Source organism: Melanerpes formicivorus, unplaced genomic scaffold (genome assembly GCF_026170545.1).
Source record: "Melanerpes formicivorus ecotype bairdi unplaced genomic scaffold, bMelFor1.0.p_v2 SCAF_24, whole genome shotgun sequence".
Lineage (NCBI taxonomy): Eukaryota > Metazoa > Chordata > Aves > Piciformes > Picidae > Melanerpes > Melanerpes formicivorus.
The window spans coordinates 9,740,248-9,766,854 of NW_027142376.1; the positions used below are offsets into that span (position 1 = coordinate 9,740,248).

The window sequence follows — 26,607 nt, forward strand, 5'->3', positions numbered from 1 at the left end:
TGGCTCCTATTTGTTTCAAGAGATCCACTGAGAACACTTTGCAGTGGAACAATAACTTTTGGGAAGGTTCTGCTGCATTAAAGGCTGTTACAATTACCATAACAAGCAGCTACAGTTTTATGAGAGCTGTAACAAATTAATGAGCTCTGAGGCAGGCAAACTGCTCTTCCTCTTCGCAGAGAAGCAGTTGCAATTGCTTGGGAAAGGTTCCCCAGCAGGTGTCTGCAAAAGGCAAGTGAGTACTGCTTTGCTTAGGTGTTTTCCTGGCATTAAACTACTACTCAAAAATCCTTAAATGCTTTGTCTGGTTGCCAGAGATTTTCTAAATCATTGTGTCTTTGGGTTACTTCAGTCCTTTTCTGAGGGAACATTGGCCTGACCCTCAAACCTGAGTCTTACAAAGTGCCATGCTCTGAAAATCAATATACTAAAGATTTGTCAAAGGAACTGCTCAGGAGTGGTGCATTATGGCAGCAGCAAATGCATCACATTAGTGCAGGTTTGTGTGGGAGTGCTCAGGTCTCTTGGCTGGATGCACGTCGGAGGAATGTGCTGTGCATTGCAGTGGGTTTGTGACCCTCAGTGTATGTCACAGGCTTGCTTGTGCTTAGAGACATCGAGCAACTTCCTGCACTCCCCTGGTCTGTCTGTCTGTCACCTTAACATGGACCATGTTATCACATCCTAAGGGGCCTTGCTTCTCCAACCTTCTCTAGTCCATCTCCCTGGTACTTACTCACTGTCATGGTGTCCTGGCCATTTTACTTTTGATCTGAGAGGGTGGGCAAGGAGTGTGAAATTCAACCCATTGTAGAATACACCTCAGGGGCCTCATTTGACCCAAAACTGATGTCAAAAGACCAAACAGGTATGGAGACAGAAAGAAACAAGCTAGGTGGGTAAAGGATCTAATGCTGAGGAATGTGGACTGGATGTAAGAAGGGAAATGGCTGTAAAGTGACATTTCACAGTTCTGCTGCTCTGATTGAGCAGTAAAACTGAGAACAACAGCAGTGCCTTGGAAATCCTTGTGGAACAAGGAGAAGAGTGAAATATTGCTGAGGGACACCGAGTGGCCTCACTAAACCCAGGCTGGATCTCATTTTTCATTGACAGGCAGGCAGTAGTGCACTGTTCCTGAAAAGCCTGAAGAAAAAGAAGTCTCAGGAGTAACCTGTCCTGTGTTTTATTTCAGGATTTTTTCAGCAAATCTGATCCTTTTCTGGAGATCTTCCGGATGAATGATGATGCAACCCAACAACTTGTTCACAGGACTGAGGTATGGACAGGGTTGGATTTCTTCATAGAAAGGGTGATTGGCCATTGGAATGTGCTGCCCGGGGAGGTGGTGGAGTCACCATCACTGGAGGTGTTTAAGAAGAGACTGGATGGGGTGCTTGGTGCCATGGTTTAGTTGATTAGATGGTGTTGGGTGATAGGTTGGACTGGATGATCTCAAAGTATCTTTTCCAACCTGGTTTATTCTACTCTACTCTACTCTACTCTTACTCTACTCTACTCCACATTCCAAGGATACAGGTGGGCTGTCAGGAGGAACACTTCTGTCTTTTATGTAACTGTTGACCAATGGTTATTGGGTCTTGACTTATGCACATGAGGGTAAGGGAGAAATGTTAGTGATGACACTGAAACCAAAGCTCCACATTTAATTCAAGTGCAGGTTTGTAGGTCAGGAGCTGCACCTGTTATAGTTAGCCCAACCCATGCTGCAGGCAGCGGCATATTTTCCCATTGAAAATGGTGCAACTTCTGCACCTCCTTCCAGGCTGCTGGTGCTAAAGAGATTTGTGATCTGGGCACTTTGCATTTGTTGCCTCTGTCCTGGTATCATTCCTTCTACCATGTCATGACTGACACTCTTAAAAAGCAGCATTTGGGAGTACAGATACTTGGGATCATGAGCCTATCTCTTATGGATCCTGTAAAGCCTTCTGATAAGGCAGACAGTGTGTCTGTAAATGGATGCTGCCCATCCCCATTGCCCACTCCTGCAGCTCCTCCATGGCTTCCAGTTCAGAGGTGGATCTGGCAGCCTTGACCTTGAGCATTAGCATTCCGAGGCACGGCAGTGCTGGAGCAGTCTCTGCAGTGTGATCTGTGTGTGGCTTTCCGCCCCCTTCTGGGGCTTTCCAGGGGAGGAGTGTTGCAGCCTGAGGGTTGCTTAAAGGCACATGTACCACGTGTGTTGTTTTGCAAACCTCCGCTGAGCTCTGCTTTCTCTTGCTGCCGAGCATACTGTGCTGAAGAATGTGGCTGTCAGTATTCTCTTTAGAGATCGGCAAAAGTTCAGGATTCCCTTCCTTTCTTTTCACTCATAGGTTGTGATGAATAACTTGAATCCAGCATGGAAGACCTTTAAAGTGTCTGTAAATTCCCTGTGCAGTGGAGACCAGGACCGCAGGCTGAAGGTCAGAAGTCATTCCTCCTTTCTGAAGAGTTTTACTTGGAGAAAGCAAAACTTTGTGTCTCTTTTTCAATTGAAGATTCATACTATTCTGCACTGCCATCAGGTCTGATGGAAAAGGTGCTCATACAGCTGCTTTATGAGTACCACAATCAAATGAAGGGGGCAAAGCAGTGGTAATCCACTGTAATCAGTGGCTTGTGAGCTACACCTCTTACAGTAACTTTCAGAACACGATGGGGCTGCTTTTGCCAGTCAGTTGGATAATGTGAAGCCAGCATCACTGAACTGTGGGAAGTGCACTCAAGGCAAGTGGCAGCCCTGTCACTGTTGTAACTACTGTCTCCTTACTTTATGTCAGGAGCCCCTCTATAAAAGAAGCACTGAATTAGGGAGTAGAAAGACATGTGTGTGGTGGGTTGAGATTACCCCCCAACTAATTTGAGAGAATTAACCCCCAAAATAAAATTGCCAGACTAGCTCAGTTTGTGATGGAAACAGAGCAAATAGAGCCAAACCTTCCATGCTATGACAATGCTTAGGCAATGTGCTTTCTGTACCAAGACCTTTATAAACAGCAATGCAATAGCCTTTCCAGTGGGAGTAATCACAGGCCATGATTTTCTATGCTTTTGTGGTAGATCATTTTTAACAAGGTCTTCCTGAGAGCTTTGCACTTGCTGAAATTAATGATCTGTGCAGTGCCTCTTCCTTGATACCATTATATGACGTGGTCCTTGCTTGGAGTGTTAACAGAAGGAGCTCTGCAGCCTAGCAGAAAGGTTTTGATATTCTGCTGGATGGGAATATTTTACAATATATTTATTTTTAAAATGAAATGAAAACATCATAATAATAATTTAGTGATCTGTTCCCCAAGGTCTGTTAAGGCATTTTGTGAGGTGGAAGGTTGGGTCTCTCTCAAACAGTTGTAACTGCTTTCTCCTGACTTCTCCAAGCTGGTGAATCTTCCCTGCTAAAGGATGGATCATCAGGGAGGAAAAAGGTTTCTGAAAGGTCTGTGTAAGTGTATTGGCTGCCTCATTGTGAGTTAAGAAAAGGCAAACAGCAGTGGTGATTTGGGTACTGTCTGGGATGTTACGGCAGTGTTCTCTAGATCAGTAAGCTTCCAGTGACCTATAGTACCACAGCTCTGCTTGTACAGGTGGATTACAAACTGTGATGCTTCTGCAAGCCCTCGACATCTCTGAAAGCCAGTGGTGAAAGTAACTGAGCAGAACCTGTGGAGAAGGGTGAGCAGAGCTGGAGATATGAGCAGTAATACATTCAGACAAATCCATTAGTGCTTTTCTTCTTGCCCACTTTAGCTATGATAGCCTGCCTGAAGCACTAATGTGGAAAGACATGGTTCATGGCCACCAACAATAATTTGTGCAGGACTTCAGACAGCATATGGCAGAGAGGGTAATTCAGCCAGTGTCGAATGATGATTAGAAAAGCATGGGATGAAGGATTTCACACTGTTCTGGAAGAGAAGGCTCATTGGGTTTGCTGTTCACTGTGGGCTTTTAATTCCACACAGAAGGAATCACAGTGTGGGGGAGGCTTGCTGATTATGTACCTGACTGAGTGATTTCAGGCTTTCCTGGTGGACTCTGCTCTTTTGCCTTTCCCCTTTCAATTTATTCACAAAATGAATGCCAGTGGAGCCAGTCACCCCTTGCCTGCTTCCTCTGATGTTATTTCAGAGGCATTTGCATGTGGGGTCCTCCTTGTGGAAACTCTTCAGCACAAGAAAGGGGAACTCAGCCTTTAGGTGTGTTTAATGTGAATCAAAAGATGTCTTCAAATGACCTTTTCAGTAAGTCAGTTCTTTTTCATTAGGCTGGGACATTTTCCTGGAATCTTGAGAATAATTGCCTCTCCCTTGAAGGGTGCAGATCCTGCTTTACAGTGCTGATTCATTAGTGATTTGAAGGATCTTATCCTGTTGTGGGGAAGCTCCTGTAAAACTGACTCCACAGATGATAATTTTAGGTAACAGAAAGTTCCTTCTTGCTGGGCAAAAGAAACATAAAACAATTAAGCTTACATAGTGGGATGTGGCATGTAGTTAACAAGCTAACAGAAATATTTGTACAAGTGCTTACTGCCTAACCAGAGCAGGAGTTTTGAACCAGCGTGCTGGGAGGCTGCCATGTGATTTTGAGGATCATTACCAAATTAAATGGCACACTGTAAAAGCCAGGTTCTGAAACCTCCTTACACAAATGCCATTGGACTTATCCAGTAAATGATTCATTAGAAAACTGCAACTCTGAAATGTTCCTCTTGCTTTCTTTCCCCTCTTCCCGTTGTTCTCTCTCCATGCCAATGGTTGGAGACACTGCACCCATGATTAACAGCTCAAGTGCCTGGCTTCAGAAGATCTTCAGTGGTTGTGGGCAATTTGTTGCAGTTCCTTGCTCTGTTTTGTCAGTTTGAGTTAGTGTGGAGTTGATTCACTTTGTAACATGGAGTGTCCTGAATGCATTAATGGCAGCAGCATGTTTGGAACCCTGATTTACCTGAGCATGTCAAGGACTGATCTGATCAATCCTCATAAACTCTGTGCAGGGCAGCTGCAAGATTTCAGCACCTGACAGATCCCTTGTTCTCTCTCCCTTTGCCTTGGCTGTACTCTTGTAGTTGAAGAAGTTAGGGAAGAAAATACCAGATTGCAGTGAAGATGCAGGAGACAGAAATAGACTCAAGGAATGAGCTTGATCCTGGTTTTGTTAGAGTCAAGGGAACTCCTTCTGATGACTTTCGTAAGCGCCACTTTATTCTCTGTTATTGTAACTGCTGGATAGATAGCAAATTAATTTTTGTCTTAATTAATCTAGCTTTGGGTTAATTGATGTTTGTGAAGTGCCTCGAAGATGAAAGAGCTATCTGAATGACAAGTGTTGCCACAACAATTAGGGGTGCAAGTGGTTTTCACAAGGGAGAGAGCATCTGATATATTGAGATTAAAAAGAGAAGAGTTGATTTTCACATCTCCCAGGGTCTGGGCTGCTGGTGAAGGTGGCAGCAGAAGGCTGAAGAGCTTCTACGTGTGAATAAAATGGACAGGATAGGGAGAGACAGGAGTCTTGTTCCCATCCACTGAGTGACTCTAACAGGTTGAACTTCAGTGTTCACCCTCTAAAAGGAGGTTTTTGCTTCTTGGAGCCCCTGGTTTCATGAGCCTTGGGGCAGAAAGGAAGAAACTTTGTCCTGACATTGCTGAGCATCCATTATGTGAAACAAGGGCAAGGAGAGGACAAGAAGCAAGCAGAAATGTCATGTGTGTGTTTGTTTGGCTGGATTAGGGGATCCAGGGAGTGTTTTTTCTGTTTCTCTTTTGCAAATAACAGAGGATTGCCTCCAGATAATTGGCACTTTGCTTTTTGGTGAGCTTACTGTCATGGTGGCTTCATCTCCAGACAAATAAATGCAGCCTTCCACAGCTTTGCCGTGCAATTCATCAGCTCAAGAAATGTTTTGAAGAGCTCTCTCTTGCCTCTCCTGAGCAGTCTGTGAGTTTTAGTCTCCTGAAATGAAACAGAGGTTCCTGTGAGTGCTGCTGCCTATAACCTAAACCAGAGGTGTCTGGGCTCTCCAGGGGGCAATAACTAAGTACCGAGTACTAAGTACTATCCCTGAGACCATGGGAAACCAGACCAAGCCAAGCCCTTGCAGCGAGGATCAGTTCCACAGTGGTGGACAGAGGGGATGCTGATGAGTTAACCTCGACATCCTTCCTGGCTTTCAGGTTGCAGTGTGGATAGTGCACTGAACACCCCACAGTGTTAGCTGCAGAGCTGCTTAGGGTAGAAGTTTAGAGACCAGTGCTTCCTTTTTGAGTTACAAGAATGAAGTGAAGCTCTGCTTTCACTAAACCAGATCAGGATTAAGGCTTAGCTGTAACCTTGTAAAGAAGCTGAATGCTGTAGGGAGAGAACTTTAAAGTGTCACCTATCTTAAAGCAGATCTGTCAGTCTCATAGCCCTGTGTCTACAGGACACATTGCTGTGTGACTTACAGTATCTCCTGATATTAAAAATGGGAGAAAATGGAAGTGTAACCAGTTTTTCATATTCTTTTTTTTCATGCCTTTCAGCTGAGACTGGAAAGAATAGTGAAGGCAATTTCCAGACAATCTCATTTCAGGCTCTCATAAAGTAGCAAAGCCTTGCATTGGCTGACACGTAAGCAGCTTATAAAGAGCCTTGGTTGCTTCACAGATGCCTTTTTTACTGTGTAAATTGAAAATCACACACTCATGGAAATCCTCCTGTTGTTGTTAAACCTTGTAATAAATGTATTCTCTGCTAGGAGCAATATATTTGTGCTATTTAAATAGAAAGCTCACCTTAAAATCCTACCAATAAATGGTACCTTTATAGTTTCTATACTCACGTGCTACACACGGTGGGTACACGCTGCAGATAATTGAATATGTGTGTTTTAAATGGCAGCATCCCCAGGGAGTGCAGCAGAATCAGATTTATGGCAAAACAAGGGGTTTGTTTAAAAAAAAAAAAAATAATATAGGAAATAGCTTCAGGGACCTGATGGTAAATTAATGATTGTGAAATCCTGGGCAGCATGAGAGCAGAAATAACTTTAAGTGTGTCTAGACTTTAAAGGTTTTCAAAGATGTCTCAGTACAGAGGGGTCACTTGGAAAGTGTGAAGGTTCTGGCAACCAGCACCAGAACAAGGGGACACAGTCTCAAGCTGCGCCAGGGGAGGTTCAGACTCGAGGTGAGGAGGAAGTTCTTCACCGAGCGAGTCATTCCTCATTGGAACGGGTTGCCCAGGGAGGTGGTTGAGTCATCGACCCTGGAGGCGTTCAAGGGGAGATTGAACGTGGCACTTGGTGCCATGGTCTAGTCATGGGGTCTGTGTTGATAGGTTGGACTCGATGATCCTCGAGGTCCTTTCCAACCTAAGTGATACTGTGATACTGTAATATGTATTTAGCCCTCCTGTACACACTCATCTCACCTACCACACATACCCTTAAGAGAATTTAGATCTCTCTTGGCCAGACCCCTGTTTCCTCCCAGCTGGGTGGCATGGCTCCTTCACTACAGCATCCTGGCAAGGTGAGTAGTAAATGGATGATTTGAGTTGAGGTGTGTCTGGTTTGCTGTGTGCAAACTCACAGAGAAGCCAGGCTGGTCCCGTACAGCTCTGCAGGAGCTGCAGTAGAGCTTGGGGAACTCTGTGTTCCTTCTAGCACTCACCCTGATGGCTCATGCCCAGCCATGTGCTGCCTTTCTTTCTTGTATATAGATTTTCCAGGAAAGTGCTCTCCTTCAGCAGAATACCTGTTTGATATCATCTATTTCTGGTTTGCAGTGAATCCATTTCTAGTTGCAAGCAAAGCATCTGAAAAGCTGACGACTGTCTGTCTGGAAAGCAAGGCTTCTTTTGCAGGCTAATTAAGGAGACAACTCACATTAGGCACAATTCTGCTTGTAGACAGACAGGAGTGTTTCAGACTCCTGCTCTTCAAAATATGAAAAAAAAAATACTTTGTCAGAGTTGTGCCACAAATGAGTCTTTGACTCCTGAGCCAGATAAAATGTGGGAGGAAAAGATTTGCCTATTGTCAGCTTCCCAGGGTGTTTTCTTCATAATACTACAACCAACCATTCATGGATACAAGATAATCTGAAGGGGAAAAAATGCTGCTGCAGACTGGTGGTAGATGTTATTAATAAGTGAGGTGTGTTGATGCAAGTAGTGCTGAAGGTTAGCACTGAACTTGCTGCTGTCACTAAGGAGGAAGGAGCAGAGGATCTGGAAAGAGTCAGGATCCAGCCATGGACACTTCCTCTTGCAGTTGGCTTGGACATGGTAAGGAAACCTTCCCACCCTCTTTCAAGTGTGGATCTCCCTGCTATGCTTCAGCCCTTCCTCTGTCCCTTGTCCCTCTTCTGGGAGTCCTGACATGTGGAAGGAACTGGCTGAGGTGAGGGGAGCAGAAGCATGGCCTGGCTCTAGCCATTCCTTGTGCCATGCTGGGCTTAAGGAATTTGCTTGTGTTACAGCCTGTGAGCCCTGGAGAGGACAGGGGTAAAGCAGAGTGGATGGGTCAGAGCTGGGCAGCAGGATGTGCCCTGTGTGGCTGAAACTGAGGTTGTGATAACAGCAGCTCCCAGTGGTACTGTGGACGTTCATGAGTGTGTTATGTCCTGTCCCTGACACGTTGCCTTCTGCTACACCGAAGCTGTGTCAGCAGCGTGAGGTGATGGCGTTCCTTGTCAGGATGCAGCTTGTGCTTCTCCAGGCAGACTTATGCAGATGGAAAGCTTGCAGAAAATAATTCAAAATCACTAACTCGTCATTTTAATCATCTCCTGCACATTTCAAAAGTTAGAATGGTGATTTTAGTAGCCTAGATTTGTTGATTCACAGCACTTGAACCCTGCATCTCCTTAAGAGCTTTAAAGCCTCACTACTGCATGGCTTTAAGGTGACCCTGCAGAAGTAAAATACAGAATCCTGGCACTTTCATTGACTGCTCTCACAGGCCAACCTGCTCTCCTTTCCTGGCTGTTCAGAGCATGAAGCATCTACTTGTGAAGCTGTTGACATTTGAGTTATTTGCCTCAGCCTTTATTGATACAGAAACGGGCCCTGATCTGTCTCACACAGCTCTTAGGGCCGATTTCTTTGGCTGCTTGTTTCCTGCCTTCCTGCTGAAAGCAGCAGATCGTTCCCATTACCACCACTGTATTGCTGTCATTGCTACGTGCACAGGGACAGGCTTTCCACCAAGGTTAAGGTCAAGCTCAGTGATAGGACAGATATTTAGAGGTGCTTAGGAGGTGAAGGTGAAGTTTGGGTGAGAGGAATGAGTCAGAGAAAGAGTCTGTTTTTGGGCTTGTGTTGGCGAGCAGTCTATAGGCAAATAACAGAGGTTTTCTGTAAAGCTAAGTGTTCTCTCTGCAGGATATTAACTTTAAGCACTCTTTCATTCTAAAGGCATGCAGAGGTTTGCCTGTGGTTAATATTAATAAAAACACCATAATTTTGTCTTTCAAGGAGTACAGCATTAGCAAGGCTGGCACTGGAATCAGTTCCATCTGTGATGCTCAGGATGGAGGAAGCATGTCTGCTAATTGAAGCTGCAGAAAGAGTGATCCTTCACAACCCCAGTGAATTCTGCAAAACACAGCCCTGGGTTTAGTGCTGAAAGCTTCCCTGATTGGTTTGGGAAGAATGAAAAGATGCACATTTTGGCAGTGCTATTGTGTTGCTGGTTGCCAAGGCAAATCCTCTTCTCTCGCTGGCCATATTTTATCTGTCCGTCAACATGTGCTGCTTACAGGATGCCCATTGCTACAATATCTCAGCACTGGTCCATTTTACTCATCAGAAACATCCAGAATTATTGGTCTTTTTTTCAAATCTATTGTCCTGCATCTTTTAGGGAAGTTTGCCCAGAATCCAGTGATGGCAGGAGCCTTTGGTGGCTTACGAATGTGTATTTCCACTCGATGTGCTGGAGACAGGAGTCTGTGTAATTCTGCACAAGTGCTACAAGAGCAGCTGGTGAACAGCCTGCATGTGCAACACAGTGCTGGGCTTCAGAAAAGCCTTGTGCTTGCTCTCTTTTTCACCCAGTCCTCTGCTTGCACTGTGCTTATGCTTGACCACCTCTCATACCCATCATAAATACAAAGGGCCAAACAAAGCTTGTTAGGATTTTCATCCCAGGTTTTTCCCCCAAACCCTCCAGCTTAGTTCAGCTGAAACAGTTTGAGTCTGACAGTCCTGCCAGACTATTCAGCGAAAGAAATCCCCTCCAAGACAAGGTGTGTTTATTCTTTGCTTCTCAAGACAACACTTTATAGATGGATTTTCTTCTCTTGAAATTTCAAAGCTGGGAATCAAAGGCCTGTTCCTGTTTCTGGTTCAAACAGAGCAAGTTTGTGAACCGTGCTTTTGGACAGCATTTCACAGACTTCAGCTCTTGCTCAGGGAGGCTGGGTGCTGGCAAGCTCAGAGGGACATTGCTGGGGTCAGGCAGCACACAGGCATCATCTGTGCCGTTCAGGTGTGGGATTTAAGCCCCCCATGGCTTGTATAAAAGCATGTTTCAGAGCAATACACTTCAGACAGAAAAGAGCTGCGCTTGCCAGCTGTCATCTATGAGAAGCAACCACTGAGTACTCGTTTTCATTTCCTACTTGGGATGTTTGGTAAATGAAGTACCCTGAGAGTATTCTGAGAATCTTAAAATACCCTGTAAGCTTGGAACAGCTCTTGAGAAGTTCCCCTGCCTCTGTGATTAAACACTCCTTTCATCTCCACCAGAGAGTGTTATTAACATGAGTGTTACAGCACTGCAAGGAGCAACTGCCACCTCTTCTGTTCACTGTCACTTCTTACGCTGGAGAAACATAACTGTGTTTGAGCATGAAGGCTTTTAGTCAATGGACATGAACGAAGCAGTGTTTCTTTTGAAATTAGTTGTGCTTGGAGTTTATAAAAGCAGCTTGATGCATGACTTTTATATTCCACTTTGATTTCTTAAAAGATGAACAAGCTGCTTAAAACTGCTCCTCCTTGAGAATCAATTTTTCATGTGGTGTTGCCATGATAGTTAATAATTCCTTAGTTCCTTTTCCTCTGCTAGACCTCAGTGATTTTAGCTATTATAAAGAGGTAGCTGGAAAAGTCCTATCAGCTTGTTTTCTGTCTTTCCTTTCTGCTCCAGTTAAAAGGTATTGCTCTGAAATAAAATGGTCACTACCTTGCTTTCACCTTTCTTTCTAGCTTATGACCCATCTCCAGTGCATTGCTGTTAATAAGTTAACTGCTGATTGATAATCATTCATTTCTTGTAGATGTGTGTTATACTTAAGAACCCTAGAGAACTCAGGAATGTCTCAGTGTGTTTGGTTTGTAACAGCAAATGTGCAGAGTTATTCTGAGCCCAGCAGTAGGCAGTTTAGTATCAGTCAGTTTCTTTGCTCATGCTGTCAAGTTCAGTTCTGCTGAGTCCAAAGGGGTTTCCTGCCTTGTTTTGGGCTTTCCAGTGCTTCTTAGCCCAGCTTCTCTTCTGTTATCCCTTCTTATCTCACAGGCACAGAAATGTCTGCCAGGGACAGCTCTGTGGGACTCCTTTTTTCCAGGGCTTTTTTTGAGAGGTGATGTAAATCTCCTTTACGTTCAGAGTCTCCGATGCTTCAAAGGGATTCCCAGAAAGGATCTTAATTGTTTTGTATGTTTCTCCATTGCTGGCTCTCACATCTCAGTTCCTGAGGGACAGGTGAATCCCAGTCTGAAGAATTATTTGATTTTAGTATCTACATCTGACATTCATCCTACATTGCCTTGAATTTTGTACTAAACCTACTACAGAGCAAATCCAAGTCTGAGCATTGCTGCTTGGTTGCTTTTTCTCTCCACTGACTCCTGAAGGAGGATAAGCACAAATCATAGAATCATAGATTTGTTAGGGTTGGAAGGGACCTCATGGATCATCCAGTTCCAGCCCCTGTGCCATGGACAGGGACACCTCACACTATAGCAGGTTGCCCAGAGCCACATCCAGCCTGGCCTTAAAAACCTCCAGGGATGGGGCCCAAAAGGATGATATAGCTGCCACCACAGCTAGCCAACATCATATCAGGACTTCCAAAGCTGGTTTTTTCCTACACATTTTATTAATGCCCCATTCAGAGCTCCTTATATATTTGATTATCTCCACCATATTAATGGCAGAAATAAAGCCTAGCAGTGAAGTGACTTCAGTCAAAAGGCTTTCTGAGGTGTTCTTTAGGCGTGGGTCTGTACTGAGTCACTGGATAACAGACCCCCCCTAAGCTTCAGGAGGCATCCCCTGGAAGAAACAAGACTAATTACAGGCCTTCTGATGGTAGTTTAGATCTAGATACCATGGGTGAATACAGAATTACAGAATTAGCATGGAAAGGACATTGCCATCGTGAATTCGAATGACCTCGTTAGCAGCCTTTCTCTTACATGAATATGGAGAAGCAGAGAATAAATAGGAAACCTGGTTTCATCTTCCTAAAGGTAGAAGTAAACTGAATTCAGGTGTCTGGAGCCTGAAATACACTGAAAATCTTTGGCTGGGGTATAAAAAACTACCACCTATTCCTGTGCACCTAACCTGAGGCAGTCCAGGAAGATGAGGCTTTTCAAAGGGGTGTCTTCTCAGCACCTTCTGAAGGGCAACCTCTGAATAAGGGCAACAAGGCTGGGGAGAGGGCTTGAGCACAAGCCCTATGAGGAGAGGCTGAGGGAGCTGGGGTTGTTTAGCCTGGAGAAGAGGAGGCTCAGGAGTGACCTCATTGCTCTCTACAACTACCTGAAAGGTGGTTGTAGCCAGGAAGGGGTTGGCCTCTTCTCTCACGCAACCCGCACCAGAACAAGAGGACACAGTCTCAAGCTGCGCCAGGGGAGGTGAGGAGGAAGTTCTTCACCGAGCGAGTCATTCGTCATTGGAACGGGTTGCCCGGGGAGGTGGTGGAGTCATCGACCCTGGAGGCGTTCAAGAGGAGATTGGACGTGGCACTTGGTGCCATGGTCTAGTCATGGGGTGTGTGTTGATAGGTTGGACTCGATCCTCGAGGTCCTTTCCAACCTAAGTGATACTGTGATACTGTGATACTCTTGAAGGGTCTTGAGCTGGAGGAATCAAAATCACAGGTCTCCAGTGAAAAAATGTTTGCAAGGTTATTTCTGCATCTCCTAATTCATTGTTTTGTGTCCAGTCCTGAGCCCCTCAGTTTAGGAAAGATGTTGAGTTTCTGGAACTTGTCCAGAGAAGGGCAACAAAGCTGGGGAGGAGTTTGGAGCACAAGCCTTATGAGGAAAGGCTGAGGGAGCTGGGGTTGCTTAGCCTGGAGAAGAGGAGGCTCAGAGGAGACCTTATTGCTGTCTACAGCTACCTGAAGGGAGGTTGTAGCCAGGTGGGGGTTGGTCTCTTCTCCCAGGCAACCAGCACCAGAACAAGAGAACACAGTCTCAAGCTGTGCCAGGGGAGGTTTAGGCTGGATGTTAGGAAGAAGTTCTTCACAGAGAGAGTGATTGCCCATTGGAATGTGCTGCCCAGGGAGGTGGTGGAGTCACCATCGCTGGAGGAGTTTAAGAAGAGACTAGGTGGAGCACTTAGTGCCATGGTTGATTTGATTAGATAGTGTTGGGTGATTGGATTTGATGATGTCAAAGGTCTTTTCCAACCTGGTTAATTCTGCTCTGCTCTATTCTATTCTATTGTATCTGCTAAACTAACTGCCTTGGTCCATTTCACAGGAGCCCTTGCTCCTGGTAGGGGCCAGTTGATTGTCTTGTTTCGTTCATTCCTCTGGTCATTTGCAGTGCTTCTGAAAGATGGAATCTTGTAATACAGAACCAAAAGACACTTCTGCCAACTGCATTGGATTTTGTACCTGCAGCTCCTGTGCTGTGGTAATAAACAGACATCTGTGAGTGAGTGAGAGATCAGAGTCACAGCCACTGTAAGGAGCATCCCTCCTTTCTTGGGCATTAAATGCATTTCTTTAGTTCACAGTTTCAGTGTGTGGAACTAACCTGTCTTCCTTTACTGCATTCACTTCATAGTTACTCTGGAGGGAAGGAGGCTTAGGGGAAACATTACCACTCTCTACAGCTACCTGAAGGGAGGTTGTAGGAAGGTGGGTGGTGGTCGCTCCTCTTTAGTAACACATGCTAGCACAAGAGGAACTGGCCTTAAATTGCACCAGGAGAGGTTTAGATTGAATATTGGAAGGAACTTCTTCACTGTAAGAGTTCTCAGAGACTAGAAGAGGCTCCCCAGGGAGGTGGTTGAATCATACCACCCCTGGGGGTGTTTAAAAGATGCAGAGATATGGTGCTGAGGGGGATGTGGTTTAGCACCAGACTTGGTAGAGTTAGAGAAAGGTTGGGACTCGCCTTTTCCAACCCAAATGATTCTGTGCAATATTTATTCAGGGCATTTTCTTTAAGGGTTTTAAAATTCCTCACAGTGAATTATTTTTTTTCTGTGACATGAAGTTAATAACAACACAACCATGCTGGAGTGAGCCAGAGAAAGTCAAACCCTGATCCTGCCAGTACCTCAGACAATACTGCCAAGCACCACTGTTGACAGGAATGATTCAGACTTCAGTGAGTTTCACGACTGAAATAAGAGCAGGGCATTTTGTGATCCTAATGCTTACCTTCTGCTCAGGTTTGCAAACTTCATTTCTATGTATGAAGACTCACTTCTTTAACAGGTGAGTTAAGAAATAGTCACAATGTTTTAATGCCTGGGACAAGTCACAACACGCTCTGGTTTCATTCAGGGACATCATCTCAGAGGCAGCATAGCCAGGAAATTCTGCACCTCAAGTCCATTTTTTCCCCTAGCACCAGAGGATGGGCAGAGTGCTAATTCGGTTTGGGTCTCATCAGCGTGAGAAGCAGGGTGCACTGCCACATGTTTGTGACACTCAGCAGTGCTGTCAGATGGCACCTAAGCATAAGTAGCTATTTCACACTACTGTTCACCAGAAAAGATTCATTTTACTGCCTCTCAACATCCATGGAAATCAACTATTGTGACAAAACCATCCCGTGAGGAGTATCTCTGGTTACAGAGACAGTGAGAAAGCAAGCAAGGAGCAGTGCCAGAGCCCATGGCCCACTGAGATGTAGGGAAGCTATTGGAACACAAGGCACCTGTAGATGGGCTGATGGCAGCTGGTGTCACCAGTCTTTGCTGCTGAAGCATATCCATGTTGTACAACTGCACTGAGGGGACTGAACAAGAGAAAGGATGATGTTAGCATCCCATATTTAAAATGTCCTCCTTTGACAGGAGAAACTTGAGGTCAAAACCTTGCTTTGATAAATGTTTAACAATTTATGCAAAGCAGCAGCAGCTCCAGCAGAGAGGAATAAGGCAGAGAGGTACCAAGCAGAAGGCTGGAATAGCTCCTGTCTGAGTGGATGAAGTGGGGAAAATGGAGGAGCAGTCAGAGGTAGAAGTGCTCTCTCCACTGGGCAGGAGCACAGTTTTGTGTCACTAAGAGAAATGTGAAGAGTCCCAGGTTTGTCCTGATACAGAAAAAAGGAGGCTCCTAAATTCCTGAAAATCCTTTAGAGAGGGAAAAACATTCCCCTTCTGTCCCATACCATTCTTAGAGGCTCTTGGAGATATGCAGAGTAGCCAGACTGTTGGAAGGAAGGAAACTAGAGTATGAGGAGCCTAGAGTGCTTAACAACAATCCTTCCCGTCAAAGAGAGCAGTGTCTCCTTTTGGAGCCTTTGGCACATCTGATCAAAGGACTTGGCCAGCATGATTATTGTCACCTCCTGCTAACAGAGGAGTTAAAGAAATGCACAGAAGTTAACTCCTGGCCCCAAGGTATTCTAGGGATTCCAGACGCTGAACCCTGTGCTTAGGTACCATGCCAGTTCTTTGTACGCTGCTGGGAGTCATCCTGACACTGCTCTGAGTGCAGTCAGCACACAAAGCCTGGGAGAGCCACTGAAGACATCTCTGTCCAATATGACAGACTTCTGTCAGCCTTGAGCACTCCTAGACCCATTCATGTAGAAGATTATTTACCTGTTTCTCTTTGCACTTCTTGAAAGATTCTGTCCACTTGTGAGTCCCCACTGACTACTCAGCCTCACTTTCACATCTTGACAGATTGCTAAGCTGCGCTTTTCTTCCATCCGAAGTTGCTCTCTGTGGGACAGTTTCTGTAGCTCAGGGGAGCTCAACTTGGTGGCTTACAGGGAGTCGGAAGCTGTTGCTGCTTCACAAACTCCTCCCAGTGGGACTTCAGGGACCTGGCAGTCTGTGCAGCTCACTGCTGCCATGCTGGTGCCTGGCTAATGGCAGCAGGTGTGCTGCTGTGTGCTGCACACCTTGCATGCTGGTCTCTTGCTGGCAAGAGATCCATAACCCCATCCTGAGTGCTCCATAGGTGTCTTCTGGGAGTCACAGCAGAATGATCACAAATTAGAAGCATTTCTATGCATACATGTGAAGGGTGGAGAAAAGTCTGTGCCAAGTGGGCTGCCCGAGGAGATGGTGGAGTCACCACCACTGGAGGTGTTCAGGAGGAGACTTGACAGGGTGCTTGGTTGCATGGTTTAGTTTATTAGGTGGTGTTGGATGATAGGTTGGACACGATGATCTTGAAGGTCTCTTCCGACCTGGTTTATTCTATTCTAAAAAAGAGTGGAGAGCTTCCATGGTTAGTGGGCTGCATTGAGTGGTTTAGTGTTGGACACAGGTCTGATGTGGTTTTCCTACGTATGACAGCACAACCTCAGGTAAGTGGTGTTGGAGCTCCCTCTGTTTCCAGGCAGCTCTGCAAAGCCAGCATCCTGTACCTGCTAGCTCCACCACCTCCTTCTTACCTATACATAGGGTAGGCTCAGAGTTTGGGAGGATGAGAGCTGTGTCCAGGAGGGGTTCCTGGTCCCCTGCTCATTGCTGTTGTAGACCATGGATACACTGGTTCCAGACTTTCATCAGTGCTTTGTAAGCAGCGTTTTCATTTTGGTAACACTCCCAAAAGTGGCACAGCTTGATTTTTGTCACCATTGTCCCTGCTTTTCACTTCAGCAGACTGTACAGCAGAATTAACTTGTCTGTGGCATCTGCTTTCCCCTGGCCAGCTCTTTTAAAGATAAAGATCTCATGCTATTATGCTTGCAGATGTCTTCTTTAGTTCTGAAGGCCCCATCCAAAGGCCACTGGAGGTCAAAGGGACGTTCTGTGCTGCTGTCAGTGATACAGCTCCATTTACTTCAACTAATGTTGACAGTTCACATTAGATGATACCTCCTAATCTTTGCCTCAGAGAGAATTGTTTTTCCTATGTATGAGTAGTGTTAGATTGCATACTTTATATTCATGGAGTATTTCCTTAAGCAGGCTAGGCTCCCCTCGTCGGTGCTGCTGCCTGTCCCAGGAATCATCTTCTTTGCTTTCATAATGACATAATGGTGCCACCTGCAGACCAGAGCTCTGTAGAGGTGGCTCCCGAGAGTGTGCTCCGCAGGAATGAAAGCCTTTAGCAAAGCGAGGGGAGGGGCAGCAGCAGCCCGGCGTTTGTAGAAGTCACTTGCTGTAATAAGAGCTTACATTACTCATTATTTTCCTGGAAAATTAAGTCGATGAAACCAAAATCTTTGCATTGGTGAGTTGCTAGGGCATCTGATGAACCTCAGTGACATGATTCTCTGTAGCTGCTGCTGCTACCAAGTGTGCTGGAACCCGCTAAAATGCTTCACTGCCGATGTCAGTCCCTGTGAACACATCACAAACAGGGAGAACATGGACCCTGTAGGCTGTGCTTGAACCCAAGAGTGAATTTTCTTTCTCTTAGCAGGGTAAAATGAGAATCACTAAGGATTAATGTTGCTGCCTTGTGTCCTCCTCATCTCCCTGATGGGCTTTTCTCTTCTGTCCTTTCCTAGGGAAGCCTGTCTCCTAGTGCCAGAGGATGTCCAACAACTGAGCCTTCTGCTATGAATTCTTTATTAGCATTACTTACACTGTGTGGATTCTGACATGGATTTTCAGTGCTTTTTCTTCCATCTCTTTTTTTTGCAGTTTTAAAGACAGAGCACATTTGTGGTCTGCACAGATGTATGAAAACAGGATGAACTTGGTATTTATGGCTTGGATTTCTTCTCAATTACTTTGTCTTATGAGTAGCCTTCAGGGAATGTCTGCTGGCCAGTCAGAATAATCACTTTGCCTGAATATTCTTCTCTCTGTAGGGTTTCTTTTTCACTGAGCTGTGGCCATAGTTTTATATCCAGCCTATTGATCCAGGCACATGCTTACTTAAAAGTCCTTTCTTGCTGTAATCATAGTGAACTAAAGCAGCCACATTAGGAGGAAATAGAGATTCTCATTACATTGAATTAAATGTTGATTCTCCTTCTTATTCCATTGGTAATTATTTTAATAACAGCTTCATAATTCACCCAGGAGAGTGATGAAGGAGCATCCACACCATTTTCCTGAATGCAAAGGAAGTTGCTCATTAATCTAACAGAATGTTGACATTAAGGAACGAAATACCACCTTAGATTTAACCAGACCTCTTTTTATTCACCTCCAGTAATGTGTTGCATAATTGTGGTCATTAGGCTGGGGGTGAGGAGAAAGTTCTTCACCATGCGAGTCATTCATCATTGGAATGGGCTGCCCAGGGAGGTGGTGGAGTCACCATCCCTGGAGGTGTTCAAGAGGGGATTGAATGTGGCACTTGGTGCCATGGTCTAGTCAGGAGGTCTGTGGTAACAGGCTGGACTCAATGATCCTCGAGGTCTCTTCCAACCTTTGTGGTACTGTGATACTGTGTGATTCAGAGAAGGTACTTGGATATCTAAGCACTGTTACTTCCCCCTGTTTACCTACAAACACAGAGCTCAGCTCTTGAAGGTCTGGCTTTAGAGTACTGGCTGCACTTGTCCCTGAAGTTCTCATTTTTCCCAACCCCTGCATTTCTTGGCATTCTTCAAACACCTGAGCCCTCTGCTCCCCCAGCAGTAACAGGCCTTGCTGCCTTTGTTCCCTGGGTTTAACTCTTCTAAAACACTCCAGCCCCACAATTGTGCTGCTTTTCCCCCTTTCCTTGGCAGTCTTGCTCAGTCTGGGGTGTATTGGTGGGCAGTGCTAGCTGGAGAGCCAGCATACTGAAACAGGCAGGCTTTGTTTTTACAGTTTACAAGCAATCAGCAACTTTCTGTCATTTAATCTCATCACTCCCATGCACCCTGGAATCTGAAGGGTAGAGAGGGAAGCAGAAAACAGTCAAATGTGTGCAGAGGTTTCTTCATTTTATTTCTCTGAGCTGTGGTGCCATGGAAGCATTGGTATTTTTAGTTGCTCTTCACAGCTTAGTCATCTTCAATAACACAAAGGGTCCAGACCTAGATTTTCTGGTGGCACTACTGTAAGCAGTGAAGGTCTTGGGTCTCAGTTGCTTTCAGCACAATGATTGCCAAGTCTCACTCATGAGGCTTCATTTTCTGTGCTTCAGCTCCATCTCTGGAGGGAACAGTGGCACATCCTGAGAACCACAGAATCACTCTGCCACTGTGCAGGGCAGGAAGCTTCAAAAAACCTTGTTCCAGCCTGAGCTCCAAGGGGTGGTGAGATGTAGAAATTTAATTGCTTGTGCTGGAATGAGGCCAGTAAACAGGGTCAGCTCTCTTGTCCTTTGGAGAAGTGTTTTGGCACATCTCCGGTGGAGCAGCAGCAGAAATTCTTTGCAGCAGTTTTTGATCTCTGAGTCTGGAGGGTCATCCATGTGCTGAAACTCAGCCTGTAAGCCTTTTATCTGAGAGTCTGCTCAAATGGCACCACTGCCAGCCTCAGACCAGCTCAGGGTGTCTGGCTTCACTGGTATCCTTGGCCAAAATCTTGGTTCTCTGGAGTTAGGGCATAGGTGCATCTTGGCCACCTCTTCCATACACCACTGATGACAGCTGTCAGTCTCTTCATTTGCTGTTATTTTTTGTTGGCTTTTCTTGAAGGAAGAGGGGTGGCTGGGTACAAGAGTATTTTCAAAACTGCTAAGTGTCTTTTAGAAATTAAAATCCCAGAGATGAACTTGATACCAAACAATATTACCTTCTATCATCACTGGTAAGCATGCCAGGAAACAGAAGCTGAACATGCATTGCCTTGCTTCAAATCTTAATGGTGGGCTTCTCACCATGGATCCTGGGCAATCTGGGCTCTTCATTCTGCTGCGTTGTGAGTAGGTCAGAATTTTGTTGAGGTTGTTTAGTACCAAACTTTGAGCCTTGAATTAGTACCAACAAAGTGCTCAGAAGTGAGAAACAGGATAAGCTTCAAAATAAAGAAATCATTTCCCAGAATTCAGCAACTGTTCATATAGGTGGTTCAGAAGAGGGAGGAAAAGAGAGTGAGACAAATGTACTCCAATGAATGACTGTTTGCACATGCTTTGCATTGAATATTTGGGGGGAAAAAATGAGAGGGGAAAAAAAAAAAGTAGTCACAATAGTAATTTAAGGCAACTACTTTCTGATGCATTCTTCACGCAGCAGAGTATTTGTCTCTTCAGTTACACTCACGGAAGGCTGTCAGATCTCTTCTTTTAGTTTCAGCCTAGGTAGCTGACATTCCAAATGAGTCTGTGTTCACACAATATTGTGTTTCCTTGCTCAGGAAGCAGTGAAGGATTCAGATAAAGCAAGATTAATGTGTTATTGTTGTTACTGTATATCTAGTATCATATATGAGAGGCTGTGTATTATACTACATACACTCTGTGTTTTATGGATTTATTCTGTATGCTTTACATTAAGGTAGAGTTACAACATGCTATACATAGGTACTCTACAGCATCTCATCTTCTCCATGGGGGAAGAACCTGTCCTCCCTAGGTGCTGTGACAAAGTTCTCAATGACCTTATTAGGCTTAGACTTTCATCAGGTTTCTAGATCATTTCAGCCATGTGGCAACCTCAATGGTTCTATTTTCCACAGCATCTTTTCTACCACAGCTTTTCTCCCTTCCTCCCATGCCCCTATCTTTACAAAATGTTCTTTCAGAAGAGGCTGCTGAGCTCAACTCATCTGTGTACCTTCAGGTTTGCCAAGCATCATGAGTAACTAGGGTGCTGGGCACCTTGGATCCCTAGCCTGTTTGTCCCTGGCTCTCAAGAGATGTTACCTAACTGGCAAGCTCAGGAGCATCCCATTTGTGCCAGGTTCCCCATTGAGGTCCCTCGTGTTTCCACCCCACTACAGGTGTAAGGGCAAGACATAACCCAGGCACTACAGAGCAGCTGCTTGGAACTCACAGTTATGGAGATAATTTCTTAAACACTTCAGTGGATACAGGGGAATGCACACAGGGAAGGAATGCAGTAGATTTAGACAGGCAGAGTAATCTGTCAGAGTCGTCTTCTTCACCCAGTACAAGAACAAAACCCAGAAACTAGGCTACTGTGTGTCTACAAACCCCAAAATGTGAGCAGTTACACAAACAATGTGCTCTTTCTCAGCAGTGTTAACTGCCTCACAGCTTGGGCTTGTTCATAAGCTTCCAAGGAAGAGGAAAATATCTGCTCTGTAGCTGAGGTGTAACCTTTCTGAAAGATCCAAGTCACAGTCTTCATTTGGCTCTCACTGGATGTCTCTGGTGATGTGTTGTACTGGAGCAGGGTTTTAGGTTCTTCAGGTAGATGCTTTCATCACCTGTGCAGGAGATGAATTCAACACCAAATACAACAGAGCAGATAAAATAACTGTGCAGAAAACTGACCAAAAAGCAGTGCTGGAAAAAGCCTGCCTGGAGTTTTTGGAGTACATAATCTATGCGCTGATCAGGAGGAGGGACATGGAGGGATCACCTTGAAGCAGCAGTGTCTGTGTGGAGGCACAAACTGAAGGTTACAGCCACAACAAACCCCAGAGATGAGAACATTTGCACCTGATGATGACTGCTGTGACAAGTGCAAAATGTTCAGTAGTGGTTTCCTAAGGATGGATTTAACAGATTAGTAGGTGGGTGTGAGATAAGGAACTGTGACCTTTCTGCTCAGACCTTTGCCCTTAAGTTAAGGTGAGGTTTAACCTTTACCTGTGCCCTTCTGCATCACTCCAGCTGTTGCAGCTCTAGCAGCCTGTGCACTCTTTCTCTGCTTCATCTCCAAATCTCCATGTTTCATCTCCTTGTTTTCTGCAGGAAACATGGCTTGAAATGTTGCTTTCATGAAAGTTTAGAGTTGCTTCACGTTTCTTACTTGATTTCTTGACCACTTAGTACATTTGACCACTTTCCACATTTGAAACCTCTGCTGTCTTGGCTTTGTAAATGACCCATAACTGGGAGGACCCACTTCCACTGGTGTTTGTGTTGTGATATCATCAGTGGCTGGCATGACCAGTTCAGGCCACAGTGGTGGTTTGCCAAGTTGTTCTTCTGGAGCGATACCTGAGAGACATGTAATTAACTCCCCCAGTGACTGGCAAGAGAAAGCTCAGTGTAATCAGTGTCTGCATAGAGCACTCATTATAGTTACAAATGATGTTTGGGGACAAACTCATGCTGCTCTAGGGAAGAAGAGCACTTTGTGCTCTTGCCAGCTATTGTCATCTTCCTTCCCTGCTCCACACAGAAGGCAATGGCCGATTCTTATCTGCTGACTTTCACAGTGCAAGATAAAGCTGACTTGAGCTTTTTTTAGGACCTGAGTGTAGATGATGGGAACTGGGTAGAATTTTGTTCAGGTGGAGAACATTTTGATACCCACCCATGAATTGTGAGAAATGTCAGTGCTGTGTCTGCAGCATCTCCAGGAGGTACATCAGAGAGGTCTGTCGGTGAGCAATGCCTTGCTTTGATGTGCAGGGATTGGTTAGCTGGATGAGCAGAAATCTCAGATAAATGTTGGTAATGAGAGGAGGCACTGCTGGGTCAGTGCTCAAGTTTATCCCCTTGCATTAAGGTTCTTTTGCACAAAGCCAAAACAGACTGAGAACTAAAAGGAAGGATAGTCATGGAGAAGACCACCTGAGACATATTGGCTGTCTCAAACCAGGAGTGTTTTGCTATTGATTTTGTGTTTATCAGAACATGTGAAAAAGCTGCATGCTCTCTTTTGGACTATTAGGCCAAAGACATAGACTCAAAAACTGGAATCTCCTTGATTGAGATGGAAAGTCACTATTTTACATTTGCTTTCAAAAGGCTCCAGCCTACTCTCTCATTTGCTGGACGGCTTTGTCTTCATAAACACACACACTTTTCAGGGCAGGTGATTTCTTTTGTTAGCAAGTAGCAACAACCCTGATGAGACACAGACAGAAAAATAATTTTGATGATCATGTACATTTTTTTTTTTTCTGAGATTTTTTTTAATCTTCTCTGTTTGGGTTTTCTGGGTCCATTTTGGTTTGGTTTGTTTACATTGTCACTGATCCTAGAGAAGGAATCCAAGAAAAGTTCCTGTTGGTAGCCTTTGCCACTTCACACCACCTGCAGTGATTCTATCATAGTATCATAGTATCAGTCAGGGTTGGAAGGGACCACAAGGATCATCTAGTTCCAACCCCCCTGCCATGGACAGGGACACCCCACACTAGATCAGCCTGGCCAGACCCTCATCCAGCCTGGTCTTAAACACCTCCAGGGACAGGGCCTCAACCACCTCCCTGGACAACCCATTCCAGGGCTTCACCACTCTCATGGTGAAGAACCTCCTCCTCACCTCCAGCCTGAATCTCCCCACCTCCAGCTTCATTCCATTCCCCCTAGTCCTATCACTACCTGAGATCCTGAGAAGTCCTTCCCCAGCCTTCCTGTAGCCCCTTTCAGATACTGGAAGGCCACAATTAGGTCACCTCGGAGCCTTCTCCTCTCCAGACTGAACAGCCCCAACTCCTTCAGTCTGTCCTCATAGGAGAGGTGCTCCAGCCCTCTGATTATCCTTGTGGCCCTTCTCTGGACACGTTCCAGCACCTCCACATCCCTCTTGTAATAGGGGCTCCAGAACTGGACACAGTACTCCAGGTGGGGTCTCACCAGGGCTGAGTAGAGGGGGCATTCTAGAGCATAGCAAGTCACTGACATGTGCCTCAAGACTTTGTTTCTTTGTGAGATAGGAAGAGTCATGTAAACCCTACCTAAAACTTCTCTGAAAGAGATCCTCTGCACTCCTTATTGAGTGTAGGGGCGTGGAAACTTGGGTTGGCAAGACTGGGAAGTTGAGAGGCTTTGCTGGCATGTGGCAGTCTGCAGTGTCTGGCCAGCTGAGGGAAATGTAGGTGGGTTCTTTTCCAAGAGTGCTTTCATGGTCTGGCTGTCAGCTGCCTGCAGGCAGGATTTATCCATGAGACTCACTGTTAGTCTCCTGCAAATGAGCCTTGGGAGGGTGTTGGGGGCTGGCTCATCAGCTGAAAGTTTAAGTTCTATGTCTCTCCATTCCCCCTGCCCAAAGGTGATTGTATAACAACCTCAGGGGAACAAGTCACTTGAAGCATTTCCCCCAAGGAAAAATAATCTCTGTACCCACATACACTCCCTTACAGAGGCATGCTTGCAGTGCTCAGCCTTTTCTCTCATTCAGTTCTTCTTGAGTTAAACCTAGGCAGGATGGTCAGCATGGGAATAATCACTGTATGCAGTGGTACAGGTATTTCACTCAGTGAAGACAGTCTGACTCACACTGGGATTTGGAACACCACTTCTTTCTCTCAAGTCAGATCACACAAATTAACCTTGCAAGAGATCTGAATCTGAGGCTGGAATCCTATTTATCAAACAGGAACCCTGCTTCACTCCATGGGGGACATTGGATGGAGAAATTGGTTTGTTTCTTATCTAGGCATCCCCACATCCCAGAACATCAGCATTGGCTGAAGCTGGAGGATGGGGCAGATTATGGTTTTGTGAAAGGTAATTACAATCAGAAGTTGGGCAAGTGAGGGGTTTTGCTCCTGCAGAGGTAGCAAGATGAACCTAGCTGTCATCTCCTGGGAAGCATGAGGAGGTTCAGCTGGAGAAGCCTGTGCTGTTGTAGCTCCAGTGCCAAATTCTCTTGGTTGCTGCTCAGAAGCTCCATATATAGTAAAAGTCAAAATCTATGCTGAGTGAAAAAGGTGAACACAAATAAACCCGGGGAAGTTTTCATCTGCATCCACCTGAGGAAACGTCTTCCTTTCAAAATGGGTCTTTCTTCCTCCTTTCTCCGCTGAGATACTCATGTTTGTGCATGAATTTAGCAATGACTGCCAGTGAGGCTTGGTTTGAGCAGTCACTGTTGGGCAGCACTGGCAAACAGTCCGGATGGCACCAAGCGCTGCTGCCTTCAGCTTCCAAGCTCTGTGACCTCCACTGGTTGCATACATGGAACCAGTAACGTTTGCCTGTGGTGCATGGTGCTTTGTATTGTAGTTGATATTTGTAAAGCACTCCAGTGAGGTGAGTTACTCTTATTTCAGGGCACCACTTGAACATGAACATAATCTTGTATCTTTACAGCCAGCAAAAAGATGGATTCAAGGACTCCTTTCAAGATTCTGCAAAGTGTGGGCCAGTTCCCACGGCATGAGAGCTGGTGAAGAGGTTGGGTGCTCCATCCACAGCCCTGTGAGGATAGGCTGAGGGAGCTGGGGTTGCTTAGCCTGGAGGGGAGGAGGCTCAGGGAAGACCTTACTGCTTTCTGCAGCTGCCTGAGGGGAGGTTGTAGCCAGGTGGGGGTTGGTCTCAGAACAAAAGGACACAGTCTCAGGCTGCACCGGGGGAAATTGAGGCTTGAGGTGAGGAGAGGGTTCTTCACAGAGAGAGTTGTTGGCTGTTGGAATGTGCTGCCCAGGGAGGTGGTGGAGTCACCGTCCCTGGAGGTGTTCAAAAAAGGATTGGATGCGGCACTCAAAGCCATGGTTTAGTTAGTCATGAGGTGTTGGGTGATAGGTTGGACTTGATGATCTCTGAGGTCTTTTTCAACCTTGTTGATTCTATGATTCTATTCTTTTCAACATACATGAGTCTGCCTTCATCAGCCAGCTCCATGGCACACTGTGGTGGACTGAAATTCCCCTCTGGTGGACTGAAATTCCCCTCAACACAAAATTGCCAGACTAGCTCAGATGGAAGCAGATGAAACTATATTTACAAGCAAAACTACAGTCTAAAATATGTAACACAATGAATATGTACAAAATATACACTATTCACATGTATTTACAATTTATAAACAGCACAAGAGCTCCCCTGGACAAAACCAGGAGGTTACAAACAGCTTCCCCCTCCCTGATCCTTTCCTCCACCCTATCTAAGGGAAAAAGAAAGAGGAGACAAGCAGAGAGAGTAGTTTATTAGTACTTAGCCACAAGCAGAACTCATTCAAGGTCAGTAGCACTGAGGCAAAAGCCAGCTAGTATCTGCCAGAGCAAAGGAAGCCAAAAAGAGGAAAAGTTAGTTTATACAACTAACCTTATGTTAGTAATCAGACCAATAGAATCATTTAGATCTTATCATTATTTTCCCTTTTACATCCAGTGGTAATTTATTTACATTCTATCATTTTTCTGTTCAAGATCTGGGGGAAATTTTCTAGGCACAGCCTAAAACTGCCTCACACACCATTGTCAGCAGCAAGCTGGGCTGAGATTCCACTTGCCATTTGCATGTTGAGCTGCACAAG

General features: G+C 45.3%; 1 protein-coding gene across 1 annotated transcript in view; it reads left to right on the plus strand.

Annotated features, from left to right (window-relative positions):
* Positions 1 to 26,607, plus strand: part of CPNE4 (copine 4) — a 159,138-nt gene that overhangs the window by 84,495 nt on the left and 48,036 nt on the right. The window contains exons 6-7 of the mRNA XM_068152864.1: positions 1,196 to 1,279; positions 2,340 to 2,429. Of these exons, the coding sequence (XP_068008965.1) occupies positions 1,196 to 1,279; positions 2,340 to 2,429 (174 nt within the window). The remainder of the gene's footprint in view (positions 1 to 1,195; positions 1,280 to 2,339; positions 2,430 to 26,607) is intronic.